The 14,997-nt window shown below is 41.3% G+C and overlaps 1 protein-coding gene across 1 annotated transcript in view; it reads left to right on the top strand.

The window, feature by feature from the left end:
- LOC310991557 (transmembrane protein 132C) overlaps window positions 1-14,997 on the top strand; it is a gene marked incomplete at both ends in the record, with an annotated part of 260,708 nt that overhangs the window by 206,915 nt on the left and 38,796 nt on the right. Inside the window, one exon of the mRNA XM_083979307.1 lies at window positions 11,715-11,858. Coding sequence (XP_083835433.1) covers window positions 11,715-11,858 — 144 coding nt within the window. The remainder of the gene's footprint in view (window positions 1-11,714; window positions 11,859-14,997) is intronic.

Below are 14,997 nucleotides of genomic sequence, written 5' to 3'. Positions count from 1 at the left end.
GTCAGTGTGAGGGAAGTTACATGAGCGTATAAGGTATAAGTGCTCTTTTTGAGTAATACACCCTCCCTCAAATTCACACAGCTACACACTCTCACACTTGGGAGGTACCCGATACAATCACAGTCTCACACTGTTGTCCACCCACCAGCTGGGTGCTTATTACCTTGAAGTTATCAATTGGACGTGTTTCATCACGCAGTGTGTGGTTGAATTAGTCACACAAGGATCAACAGTACCTTCAAAACCGCCCTCCCATCCATGCCTGCCCTCAGCTCTCATCAGACCTGGACGCCTACACGTATTATGCTGCACCTAGTTCATATAATTATGCCTGGTGATAAGTCACATAGCAAACCAAAGCTTGGGAGTGTTGGCAGCTGCAGTGAAATGTTGTGTGGGAGTGGAATATGCGTTTAAACACAACATAATATTCATAATAATCATTGAAAAATAAATAAGCTGTTGTCTGTTTGAAATTTACGGTACGACAATGACATAAGATTTCATGTAGCCCATGGAGGTCGAACATATTCTAGTTTGTCTGAGGGGTTTGGACAATAATTAAGGTCAGCAAAGCCACATGGTTTCAGCTGAATACAATTAAAACCATTGTGTCTGAAGTCACTGTGCCAGCTGTAACCAACTGTAACCAAGTGCTTTGAGTTCCTACAGTATAACCACTGAAAGTAATTACCTGGTCTCTACATATTGTGCTGCAATCAGCCATTGCTCACTTTTTCTGTGAACATTTTCCTGACAGCTACAGCTACCAACAGCATTTATTGATGTTATATATCTTTATGTGTATACACCTGTAAAAGTTATAGACAATAGATGAATCGATAACAACATGATGTGTTGATATATCAAACACATTGTATCTGCAGTCTGTCTGAACCAACCATAACCACCTGTGGGCTCCTATACGTAATCATGAAAATGTTCTGCTGCAAAATCTGTACAAACAAATATATTGAAATTACATATTCTAAAATGTTGTTTTTTTTATCTCTATATTTCAAAATCTGTATTTATAATGTAAATATCGTATCCACGCAACCACATACAATCCAATATCTTTCTTGCTTTTTTTTCTACCTTTCTTTGATCCTACAACATACCCCATTTATAAGCCTTTACATTATTTTACAATGTGTGTTTGGCAGCTCTGAGTTGTGAATGTGTGATGAAAGCATACAAGCTCAATCAATACTTTTACCAAGGAATTGTGGAAGGAAAGGAGGGTGAAAAAAAGTCATTCATAACATTGTGCTAATAATCTTTTGACTCCATGGAGCACTGGTTATAAAAGTCTTAAAATAACTCCCATTGAAAAAGTGGAAATTTGGCCTGTGCTCAGTTTAGTCTGAAGTTTTCGAGATCACAAGAACCATTTCAGCGTTTGGCCAAAGCCTGAAGTAATTACTCTGTCTAACAAATAGATTTGATACTACTACACAAACACACACACACCCATACACTCACAACAAGTATTAAAAAATGGCATAGGCACACACTCAAGCTTGCACACAACCGCACACAACTGTGTTGCAGCCAAATAAATGAGCCGACACTCCTCAGGCCTAATAGTCTGGTTGTAATTAACATTGTCATAGTGATAATAGCCATTTATCCCTGACATATCACACACACACTCACACACACAATCTCTCACACACACAGTCCAAAACCTCTATCTTGTCTAGGCAGCTCGCCCAGCTGTCATCTCCCTCATCTGTCTCCCTCCCACCTCTCCTCCTTTCCCCCTCCTCCTCCTCCTCCTCCTCCTCCCCCTGCTCCTCTTTAGTATTTAGACCTCAACATCCCTTCTTTCTGTTTTCACATTTCCCTTTTCTTCCTCGGTCACACCACCCTTCCTTCCTCCCCTCCTCCTTATCTCCTCTTCAATATTTGTACAGTCGTCTTCTCTCTCTCTTTTCACTCATCATCTCGCTCCTTTTCTCTCACTTGTGTTTCAATATTCAAACCGCATTCCTGCCACTTCTTTCTTTCTTCAGCTCTCTCTCCCTCCCTTACTCACTCACTCACTCACTCAGTCTGTTTCTGTCTCACATTACGACTTTCTTTTTCTTTTGGGCATGCTGTGTTCACACCACAGCAGAATACAAGTCAGCAGGAAACCGAGTGTTTGTTGTTTTCAATCAGAGGATGACATTTGACAACTTCTCTGGTAGAAGTGTTGCTCTAAGATGTTGAGACAAAAACAGGTTTTTCCGCCTCCTCTGCCGTCTCACACAGAGGAAAAAGAGAAAAAAAGAGAGAGAGACCACTATTGCTTTGGTAGAGGAAGAGATGGACACAAAATTCAACAGGCGGACAAGGCAGGTTCAGAGACTCCTCACTGGTAGATCCTGAAAAGTGCAGGGTTTTTTAATCAAGCGAACCAGCAGACAGCAGCATCTCAGCTGCAGATGTCTGATGATGCAGGACGTCTTTCTGTTTATACTAGCGAAATAGCATTTCCAAATTAAATTAAAAGTAACACAATACATGGTTGCTCAATGTCTCCTTATTTTCCCCCTCATTGTTTTAGCAACTAATCTCTTTATAAGCGTTACTGTGGCAACAGTTTGTGTTTAATCTGCTGTGGTTGACAGGCATCCAATTGTACACACATTGTTTTAGAGGGGTGTAAATGTTTTTCATCAGACACAACACGCACATCTGTTTTTTTCTGTCATATACACACACACATGCAGACACTCTCTCTGTGTTCATAGACATAAGGAATTGATGCGATATTGATGATACAACAGTTTGCATATTAGAGAGCCGGTCTCTAATTATTTTAGTAAACAGTATTGACTTTTGTGGCACCAGGCAGCCGCTCTGCTGAATCACAATATCAGCTGAAGTCGAGGTTCATTTACTTCAACAAGACTTAAAACAAAAACAAGCTATTTCCAGGATTTCTTCCTGACGGGAGGCGTGTTAGGAAAGAAAAATGACCAACATGTGTAATATAAAGGTTTTCCCAGTAGCCAGTGCAGAATGCCACTAGACAGCAGTTCACAACCTAAACAGCAACTTAAAGTGAAAGTTTGATGGTCTGTCCCTGGACTTCTACATTCAGCAGTAGCCAAACAGCCACATTTCTCTTTTCTAAACTTTAATCACTCGCCTCAGGGCAGTGGGAAAGCTTAATTTCCTGCTGTCTTTTTTGTTCCTGGAACACTTGACTTAGTAGGGATGATAATGAAGAAAAAGTTTAACTGTTTTTCTCTCTGTCTGTTAAGGAGAGCAGGGTGCACAGTTGGCTGCCAGCGCCACTTTACAAAAGAACTCAGTTCAACTTAAAAGTATTTGTTTTGATGCATGATGGGCGCTCCCTGTTGTCTTAGGACTTGCTACAGTGATGTAAATACACAGATATTATACAAATACAGTAAAGATGTAAAAATAATTTGAAGTGATCGGCCGGTGAACCCACATTTACATCAATAAATAGCTAAATGATTTACAATGAACCAATCAGTCTGCATTAAATTCTATTTTATTTAATTAAGTTATATAACATGGATACGGTACATGGCAAAGATACGTTTTAAGTTTATTTGTCCCCATGGGGAAATTTGTTTTCCTCACTACTCTAAACTGTCTTTGGATAGGGTTAGAAGCCATGGGAGCATTGCATTGTGGGATACAGTACACAATGTAGACTGGTCAGATGCATACTGGAGATATTTTCCGAATCAGTATGACATCTGGGAATTTTTCGCATACTGCAGATTTTACTTTTGTTTGCATAGTGCATACTGCATTCTGCATTTTGCCCAAATCAGTACGTAGCCTACTAGCAGTATAGTATGCAGTTCAAACACACGTCTCACACGCATTTTCTGGCAGCCATGTTTCTCCCAGGATTCTTGGCAGCCATGATAACGCAATGCCGAGGCAGTGGCTTATTGCATTTAAAGGGACAGGCACTTAAACCGACCGTTTTGCACAGGGCTGTTTTGAAAGAGTGCTGTGATGTTTGATCTTTGGGGTATTTTAACCGAAGCATGTCACAGACATGTCTTTAAGACACTCAGGAACTATTTTAATTTGTGGAAAAGGAGCATAATATGTCCTCTTTAAGGGAATGTGAAAGCAATATTCATCTTTATGTATTTGCAGGCATGTATATCTATGCAATCTGCATATATTGCTAGACTGGAATAACACCTTTATAAGATACATAAACCAAGCTCACAGCAGTGCATCAATATAACCTGACTTCAAGCGGCTTCCATTAATATGCTAGCCCAGCCGTAAAGATCGAATTGGAGCAGTAACATGCTGAACATCTGATTTGCAAACACACACATCTTCACCGACTTTACAGCTAAATTAATGTCATATATAATGCAATAAACAATGTGGGTGAATGCCTGACCTGTAATTACTTTTTATAGCTATCTTCTGCTGTGGCCTGCTGTGGCCACAGATACATGTTTCATACCAGTGTGATCCATAAATCCTAGACAAAGAAAAAAAAAAAGCTACATGACAAATACTAAAGCGCTTTAAATTTTCTACTAAATTCTTCACACCCTCTCCTTCTAGTATGACTTATATAGAGCAGCAGTCTGTCTCTGTCTTTATAATTGTGCCTTTCTCCTGCTCATATTGTTCATACACTCAGATGAACACACCATTAAGTTTTTCACAGCTTTGATCCTGATCAAACACTTAATAACTCATCCGATTGCACTGCTCCCCCTCAAACTGTTACTTAACCTCTTGCAAATTTGTGTATCACAGGAGACAGTGGAAGGTGCCTATTAATCATGAGTCTGCCCTTCTCTTTCAGTCATTATCTATAACGCTGTCATCCTCAAACTCTTCTTCTCTTTATCTTTCCATCTCTGTCTTCTTGATGTTTGATTGCATTAGTTGGTTAAAGACCAACAAGTTGTACAAATTATGCTTTTTATATAAAACAGGACAAATCATTAGTGAAATAAGCAGTTAATGCCATGACTGAATATTTCCACCTTAAACTGTGATTAGCAAATAGCAACCAGGGTGTCTCGATTCACTATGGAATCAATTGTGTCAAATTGTGGGTAGGCCTATAGGACAGGCAACATAAACCCAAACCTTATCAGTAGAGAGAGCGAGAGTTTGCACTAGCATGACAACAGACACTTCGTCAGTCACTGCCAGATACAAGCGAACAAGCAGCATGAATGAACAATGAAAGATGCTAACGAAGCTGACTGTTTTTTTGGTCACAACACACTCCTCAGTGCGAGTCAGGGTCTGACTTGAGGCACACTGCTCTTTCACCAGTCATCCAAACCTTGACAGCATCCAGGGTTAACTATTAACACTGTGTTAACCACTGCCAGCTACAAGCTAATGTAGCCGATGTTATCTGGCCCTCTGCGTTGTGTTTTGGTATGGACTGCCCCAGGTGGGGTTCGAACCCTACTCTCCCGCACCGCGGGCTACAATGCAAACCGTTTTGCCAAGAGGTCAATGACCGCTTGGCAGTCAGAGTCAAATAGTACACCGTGGACCTTCCTTTACACTAACAAACAGCATGAACAAATAACTACACTTTAAGTCCTGATTTTGGTGCACAACCATCTCCTAACTCTGCTAACAACCTGCTATTTTCAGCTGCTGCTAATACGCTGTACTCTTTTATTGGTTAAGCTAGCACAAGGTGGGGCACAAGGTCTAGAATTTCTCATTGAGGAAGTAAACGTAGAAATGCTTCTTTGTGGACAAATCAGGTTTAACAAACTGTTAGTCATAGAGCTTTTTTACACGGTCTAAATGTCTGGAGAGAACATTACACATTTAACACAGGAAAAGCCAAAGTCAGCAGCAAAGTGTGACTTCCGTGCAATGCCTCGCATCCCTCTGTGTGTGCAAGCACGTACACACACATGCACACGCAGAAATGCAGTGAATGCAAAGTTTAGATCAAATCACTTGTCTGTCGCTGGAGGGTAATTGTTTACTTCCTGATTTAACAAAAAAGAAAAAAAATTACTCCAGCAGCAATTTTCCCAATTAGCTAATTGTCTCGTATGTCGATAGATGAGGTGGCTTTAATGTATTCTCTAGGTCATTTGGCAGCGCAATTTCAACTGTGTGTGTTGGTGATGTTTTCCACACACTTGTCAGTAGGTTTGGTTGGTTGTTTAGGTGAGTGTGTGTGTGTGTGTGTTTTATCCAATAGTGGAAGTGGAATATAGCCAAAGGGAAATTGGCTGATTAATTGATTGCTTTAATTCAACACAAAGTCGCCTACATACCCATACATCCTGTAATGGTCTGTTAACAAGTGTATGTCGAAACAAACTGATTTTTGTCCACAGACAGTTCAGTTTCTTTTCTGTAACGTGGTCTCCATAACCTCTGCAGTGTAAGCCTCCTTTTTTTCATACCCAATTCCTCCCAGGTCTGACAATTTAGAGACTTTCATTCATTAAATAGTGGAAGAAGAAGTAGGAGATGTTTGTTTTGTTATTGTTTTGTTTTTTTGTGCTCAAGGCTAAAGCGTTTGCATTGTCAGACGGTGGTGAAAAGGTCACCATGAGAGCAAAAGGAGACTCACAGTCATATATGTTCCAAGCAATTTCCCCCAAATGAGAATCCGGTCAATTTAAGGAGTGAACAGAGGAGTAGATAGAATAGAATATGTTCTGTGTGTATGTGTGTGTGTGCGCCTGTGCACGCACGTCTTTGTGCATTTACTAGAAACACAGCCACGGATAAGATGGCACTTCTTGCATTTTGGCTGCAAGAGATTCCTGCGTTAATGTTTGTGTGTGTGTGCGTCTATGAGAAAGATGGGGTGAGAGATGGAGAGGGAGCAAAAAGAGAGTGATAGAACGAAGGAAGGAGAGACAGGAAGAGAACTGCTTACATACTCTTATTGTAAGTCACAGTTGGAATTGAATTTGTACAGAGGAGCAAAAAGCTCCAGTATTTTCACTGTGTCAACTCTTTTACAAAACTGTGTGAGCATGTGCGCTTGACATCGAGTGTGTGTGCACGTGTGTGCGTGCGTGCATGTTCCTGTGATGGTGGTCTCGCTCTAGTTGCTTCACGTTAAATCGCACACACCTTACAGAGCACACACAGACACACACATACACACACACACACACACACACACACACACACAAACATGCATGGCTAAGCTTCACTGAGGAGAGAGGTTGTTTCCTGCACTTAATTTCTCTCTGCAACATGCACACTCAAACATATTTGTCAGCGCATGCAACACACACATGTTCACACACACACGCACACATATTTATTCTCTATTGCTCCCTTTTTCCTCTCACATCTGTCTCTCTCTCTCTCTCTTGCTCTCGCTCACACACACACACACACACACACACACACACAGACCTCTGCTGGAACCTACATGAACTCGCACAAAAACACATTCATTCACACTGTACATCCCAACACTTGACACACAAGACCTCACCACACACACACTCATGCCCACTCTTCCTCTGAGCTTATCTGGGTGCAGTATGGAGCAGCTTTTGAAGGCAGTAGGGAGCCAGTTGTTGACGAGCCACTTAATAATTCCCTTGGACAGGCATGAAATTCTTTCCTTTTCTCTCTCTGTCTCTCTGTCTGTCTCCTTTGCTCCCACACTAATATTCCTCTTCCTGCTGTGTTTTTATCTGTTTTTTTTTTTTTACTCCACATTTCTCTGTTTTTTTCTAATTTTGTTCTGCTTTGTCTCATTTTCTCGCTCTGCTCTCTTTCTCTGTCTCCTCTTCTCCTCTCCTTTTGCTCTTCTTTCTGCTCTCTGTGATAAATCTTTGTATTCACTGGAAATCTCACACTGTTAGGAGCATAAGGGTTAATAAGGCACTTGCAATTATTGTCTCTTTCTGAATAAAGTGATCACCAGTAAGTCAGTTTTCTTTTTCTTTCAGACATGAATTAAATGTGCCATTCATAGAAGATAACTATGAGAGGTCCAACCTACAGCAATATAGTTCCATATACTTATAAACTTATGAAGATGTGTGCTGGTTAAAGCTCAGACACATCCTCTCTTTGTATTCTTCATGAGGGATGCAGATAAATTCATCAATCCAAAGTCTACAGTTGGAAAGCAGGATGTGAGTCTCCTTCTTCTATTGATCAGACAGGAGTTTTATGTAAGAAATGTACACCAAGTAATCATAAAATCACTCAATATGTCACCGGAGACTAAGGAATCAGGTTAATTTGAAATACTAATCTACTGTAACTGACAACAGTAGTATAGCCAGAATATTTGCATTAAAATTTTTTATTTCCAGCCTGTAAATCATGTTTTGGCACATATTTCAAGAATACTGAAAAGAAAAGAAAAGTGCATGGGCCTATTAGGCAAATAGGAAATACAGCTCAGTCATTTCACTCCCAACATCACAAAAAATGTAAGATTGGATAAATAAATAAACATAAAATTGAAAATAAAAAAATGACCTGTTCCTGCCAAATGGCCTATACAGAGGTAGCATGCAGCCTAGAAGGCTGGTAAAGTAAACAGAACTATAAAGGCTGTTATGGCCTAGACACCTACAGTACTTGTGGTTCTAGGGTGCGATGGAGGGGACTAGCCTGTTCCACCACCAACTTGACTGAAATATCTGTTGAAGTGCATCAGGAGAAGGAGCTGAAAGTGTCCATCACCAAGACTATTGTGTTTTGGGGTGAGCACAAGATTCCCATGACTGAAAAGTCTTTCTACTGGTGCACTGGATGGTGTTGCAATTTTTTAAATCCTCAGAAATATGTACAGGCTTTCCATCACAGGGGCAGAACTGAGATAAGACATTACCTCTGTTTCCACTGACACGGGTGCATCAGCTGTGGTACTGGGCCGTACATCAAAAGAAAAGAAGTCATCCTCGCTGGAGGCAACAGCAGCAGGTTGAGGGGGATCGGGCATCAGGGCTGTAGGCTCTTCTGTTGTTAGGGAGCGGCACTCGCGTTGTGAGGAGGAACTCGATGTGGTCTCTTCTGGCTTCTTCTTTTACCCAGCGCAGCTTGAACTTTGGCAGCGAGACAGCAGCCAGAAGTGCATCCTTGGAATCAAATGCGCAGCAAATTGAGTTTTGATTGCTCCCAAAATAACTTCAGGCAGCCCAGTGGTCATTTGCAATCATTACTAAGGTTTTGGCCATTAAAACTTTGTGTGTTGGTTGAAGTGTTCCAAAAAAGCAATCGTGCTCACCCTGTAGGATGTCCAATGCAACTGTGAAAGGCTTCATAATGTAACAATATTCCTTGAGAAATTGGTATTCCTGTCATTCATACATTTAATCTGAAGCTGTGTGCGTAGGCTATTGATGTCGGTGAGGGGCATTTCTATGACACGACAGATAGATAGATAGATAGATAGATAGATAGATAGATAGATAGATAGATAGATAGATAGATAGATAGATAGATAGATAGATAGATAGATAGATAGATAGATAGATTTTTTTTTAAATTAGACTAGGTCCATTTAAAAAGACACAAACAGCACACAAAATAGTTTGTCATTTAACAAAAAAATCGTAATCGGAATCGGAAATCGATTTTTGAGAGAAGAAAATCGAGATTTTACTTTTGGGCAAAATCGAACAGCCCTAGACACGAGCATAGGCGTTATAGAATGAGTTCCACCTTGTTGCTGTGGGGACAATCAACTTTCTTTCACTGACCTCTTCCAGGCACTCTGATGCGACGGTGGAGCAGCTGGCCTTTGTCCACAGTGCTGAGCATTTAGCTGTAGCAATACGATACACAGCCCTTTGTAATGGTTTGCAATTAGATTAAGTGTATGGTATACAATGTAGATATACAGTAGAGATGTACAATAAAGACTGAAAATACAAATATAGAAGCAGTTTTCTAAGCAAATTTTGGGGCTTTTTGCCTTTAATTGATAGCACAGTCAAGGGGAGACAGGAAATGGGGAGGCAGAGAGGGGGAATGACATGCAGGAAAGGGCTGCCCGATGCGGGATTCAAACTGGGGCCATCTGCAGTGAGGACTGTAGCTTCAACATGGGGCGGCAGCTCTACGCCACAGGGCTGCATCGGCTAATAATGTGTCATTTTCGCTGGATGTATAAAAACAATGTTTATTTTTTTTATTTTATTTTATTGGAGGGATATGACTGGACGTAACTCACTGGTGTTGTTGCGAGCATGTTTATGCTTTTTTTTCACTCATGGTGAAAGTAACAGTGATGTAAACATGATGTTATCACTGCACTGTGGCTTCCCAGAGATTACTGCAGGATCCACACACATACGTTTTAACATGTACATATACACATACAGGCTCCATACTAACTCACACAAACACCTGGGGAAAAAAAACTTAGCCCTTGTCTTTATCTCCTTTCATCTTTCTTGTCCTCCTCTTTGATTTTTTTTATCCCTCCATCTGCTCTCCTCCCCTCAAGGCAGAGGGAGTTTCCTCTTGCTAATTTGTTATTTTTCTCTCTTGCATGTCTGCTTTCTTTTTGCCCTTCATCTTCCTCTCCTGCACTCCCTCTTTCATGTTTTTATCCATGCTTTTAATCCTGTTTGTCCCCACTGCTCCTCCTCCTCCTCCTCACCTGTTTCTCACCCTCAACCTGTTTAACCATCTCCTGTCATGTTCTTTATCCATAGTATCTATTTCTGATTTCGGGCAAGTTGTGTGAGGCAGAGATGGAAAACTAAGAGAATCGCAGGTTTTAAGTGTGTGTGTGTGTGTGTGTGGTGTGTGAGGCAACTTGTCACTGGTTACATGCACTTTAAATCCTTAAACTCTTGCCATGTGTGTGTCAGAAGTTCTATATTCTTAGGTATATTTGTGTGATATGTGGGCATTTACATGTCGCCTTTTTTGTAATTTATTCCTTATTTCCTCTTCATCTCCTGTTGTCAACCCGTAAACACAGCTGAATTTCACTGTAGAGTCACAAATCACACACACACAAACACATACAGTATAAGCCACACATATTCCCCATCCAAGGACTATGGGCCCAGCAAAAAATACCCCGTAATCAGACTCATGTGTGTATTGCCGATGATACTGTGCGTAAATGCCCCCTCGGAAACTGGATGCCAAATAATCAAGATTGATGCAGGCACACACACACACAAAGCAGTTTGAGGTGTGTGTGTTTGTGTGTGTGTGTGTGCTGGTTTGTTTGTGCTATTTTTGTTGGAAGGATCTAATCAAATGTAATCATGCTGATTACATTAATCGTGAGGTTTATAATCACCTCTTCTTTCCCCTCTCTCTCTCTTCCTTTTAAAAACTCTCCCCCGGTGTTTGACAGTTGTTTATTCCTGTTTCTCCCTCTGCGTCTCTCACCCACATCAGTCATGTCTTCTGTCACATGCACTTTAGGTAGAGGTAAATGTTAAAGCTGACATCACAGCTCCAGGGCTCATGTTTAACCACAGGGAAAAAAGCTCAACGAGACTCGGATACAAAAAAATAAAAACTGTCACATGACACAACCATCTCTTATTGTAAATATTATATCTATAACACACCTGCTTCTGTTGTTCCTTCAAAAAGCAACCGCCAGCTTCAAAGACAAAAGTAAATATGGCTGTCAGTGCTTTAAGCTTAGTTAATAACTTGGCTTAATTGGCACCAACAGGAAGAAACTGAAGGTTAAAAGTCTTTTTATTTTCTCTCAAAGAAACTTTTCCTCTGTTTAATTGTCTCTTTAGGACACAGAGGTGGTGAACACGGCCATCCTCACAGGTCGCCGCATCGCCGTGCCCATCAAAGTAGTTACCGTGGAAACCGACGGGCAGGTGAGGGAAGTGGAGGACTCGGTCACCTGCAGCTCAACGGATGTGGACGTGGTTAAGGTGCGTGGCAAGAGTGCACACGGGGAGATACGGTACATGCTAATGAACATGGCATATCACATCACACAGTCCAGTTGGAGATGATTTGTATCGGGTTGTAACGCTGCCTGCAATGTATTTTACAGTAAACTTGCACTAAATATGTCCAAAAAAAGGGGCAATTGCAGCAATTTCATAAAATATCTTCATTCGTGATCTCTGTGAAATATGGATTAAGAAATCACAGAGAACGATTACAGAGGAGGGAGGAAGTGATGATAATGTAACGAGGTGAACTGTGGGTATTTTACACAGCGAGAAACTCATCCTGAATGATCATTATAATTTCCTCCGAGGATTTGTGTTGTTCTCTAATTCACTTCATGCGAGTGATCATCAGAAGACACTTATCTCAGTGGGCAGGCTTTTGTTAATGTCGCACTGTTTCTCTGAATGTCATGTGAAAATGATTCAGAAGTGCTGAGGGGTACAGTGGCATGCAGTCTTTATGTTTCTTTTGTTTGAGGTCAGTTTTGTTTATTTCAGTGTTTTTTGGTCAAGTGAAGCAGACTCAGCTAGAATCACACGATACAGATCCAAATTCTCATTATCTGCATCTGCAAATAGTTACACTGGGTGAATAATGTTAAGATCTGTCTCTTTTAATTGAAAAAAAAAATAAACAAAATGGTACACTGCATTACAACAAGCTGTCAAGAAAACTACACATGGTACCTTTAATTTCCTAAACCTATGATGTTTTTTTTTTAAATTTAGAGTAAAACTATCGTCTGCCACTAATTTATATTATTTTTAATGAAACTAAGATTAAAGGTGCTGTGTGCACAAAACCCCAATCTCTTAACTTTGCTAGATGTCATCAATATCTCTCTTTTTCAATGACTGTGCAATTGTTCCTTGCTTTTTACTTTGACCCCTCCACAGAGAAGGTCAGAGATTAGGGCCATTAGCAGACATCCAGCCTCTCTCTGAAGGACTCTTAAAGGTGTACAGAAAAGAAAATTGAATTTAAGCCCACTCTGGGTCATAAAATTAGTGTAATAACTCATCTATCAGACGATGTAGGCCAAACTTTGTGCAAAATTCTATTTTTGAGTAAATCCGGGATGAAAGTGTGTATTTTAGTGTAGTTTTTTTTTCGCATTGGATAATGCAGGCGCACGGATTATACGTCAGCCTGTACACGATTCACCAGCCACTGATATTGGATCCGTAATCCGTCATTCAAACGTCTGACACACGCACACACACACCGAGCTCGGGCTCGCCCCAAGCTTTGAATATCCCGCCCGCTCGATAACGACCAATCAAATTCGTTTTCCTTACTCGGGTAAACTCGTGTTGCAGCTCGTGACAACTCGGCGCGACAAACAGGACAAACGGCCATTTCTGTACACCTTTAAGCAAGAGGGGTGCTCACTGACACTTGGCCCTGAACTTAGTGGAAGCACATGCTCGTGGAAGCACATGCTCGAGTGCTACAACCTCTTTAAGATTACAGCAGAAGTACCAGACTAATTAATAAAGCAGAATTGCTTCAAAAGAAAAAAAAAAAACATCTTTACAAAAACAAGCCGACGCCAGAGAGTGAAGATTGATTCCTCTTGTGCTACGTTCCCTGTGCCCTCAGGGTCTAAAATGAAACGCACCCTTGCTGTGACAGTTTCAATATGAAGCCAATTTCCTGCTACAAGCCAACAGGAGTGGTGCTGTTTAAGTACAATCAATAACAACAGAGTGAAAATGGAAGTAACTAATTCAGATAGATGTAATGTTTGTGCACTCTGTGTGTGTATGTGTGTGTGCTTGTATGTATGGAGAGCAGAGTAAATTCAACAGTGTAGGAAAGGGTTGCTTGCCTTTATGTATGCATTTGGTCTTGCTTGTGCTTGTGTGTGTGTGAGTGTATGTGTGAGTGTGAGGTGAAGTCATCGGCTACATCTTTGGGATAAGTGCAAAATTTCCAGTCGAGCCGTTTACCTCACAACACCTAAATCAAACCCTCGTCCCATCGATTAGGTACTGTATGCGTTGCAAAAATCCACTTCACGTTGGGTCTGAATGCAGAACAGCTGTAATCAGCGTCTGAAACTACATCAGTGCGTCTTTCCCCTCCTCCGTAAATCAGGGAAACGCGCCGGTGCAGAGGAAGCAAAAACACATTCAGAGTCACGGGGTGCTGCAGTCCCAGGGTGGAGATCACTGAAACCCGGGGCTTTAGCTTGAAGAAGAGACGCCCTGAATGACTTTTGACTTTCCATAAATCTGCTCACACAGTCTATTATTGACGTACACGCTGTAGAATTTGGGTACGGGAGGGGGCAATAGGCTAAGAAAGAAATGTGTCTTTAAACAACAGCATCCATCAAGTGAGAGACACATTTCCCTGCCAGGAAGTGTCAGATGGAGGAAGCAAAATCAATCAATTTAGATAAATTTTAGGACGGCACGTTGTTATTATGTCAGACCTTGGTATAAGACGGCGCAGAGGAGACTCAATAAACTCACCGCTGTCTCTGGATAAGCTGTTTAGATACCTAAAGCCCTCCTCTGTGCTGATTGTGTTTGTTTGAGCGGCAAAGAGAGAGAGAGTGTGTGTGTCTGTGTGTGTGTGTGTGTGTGCGTTAGCAAACTGTTGTTGTTTGTTGACATCTGATCTGACATATATTCCCTGTCTCACATCTCCTCACACACAGCAGCAGAGCGTGCACACACAGAGCTTTAACACAGACAGCTGTTTGACAATGACACCCATGGGGTATGACTCCAGGTAGCTGTAGCTGTCAGGGAGTCACTCTGACAGCTGTAAAGTACAATCCAGAGAGAGAGCCGAGGCATCGCACACACAGAGGGCCGTCGCGCCCTGAGCTGTGGCTCTAAGGTGCCACATCCTCACAGGCTCCATATGAAATCTGCCTCTTCTGCCAGAGTCAGCAGACCTGACTGCAGCTCCTCACAAGTCACAGCACAATACAAATGTCCATTTAGATGTATACTGTACGTTGCATGATTAAGAACATCGTGGTGCAAAAAGTTGTTATATATTAACGAAACATGCTGTTTACAAAGATGGAGATGACTCTGATCTGAAGCCCTTATCGACGGGCTGCTGTCTGGTTTCAGTATTAGTAAGCCAAGT

This window comes from Trachurus trachurus, assembly GCF_905171665.1.
Source record: "Trachurus trachurus genome assembly, chromosome: 9".
In the NCBI taxonomy this organism is placed as follows: Eukaryota; Metazoa; Chordata; class Actinopteri; order Carangiformes; family Carangidae; genus Trachurus; species Trachurus trachurus.
This window is presented reverse-complemented; position numbering and strand designations above follow the sequence as displayed.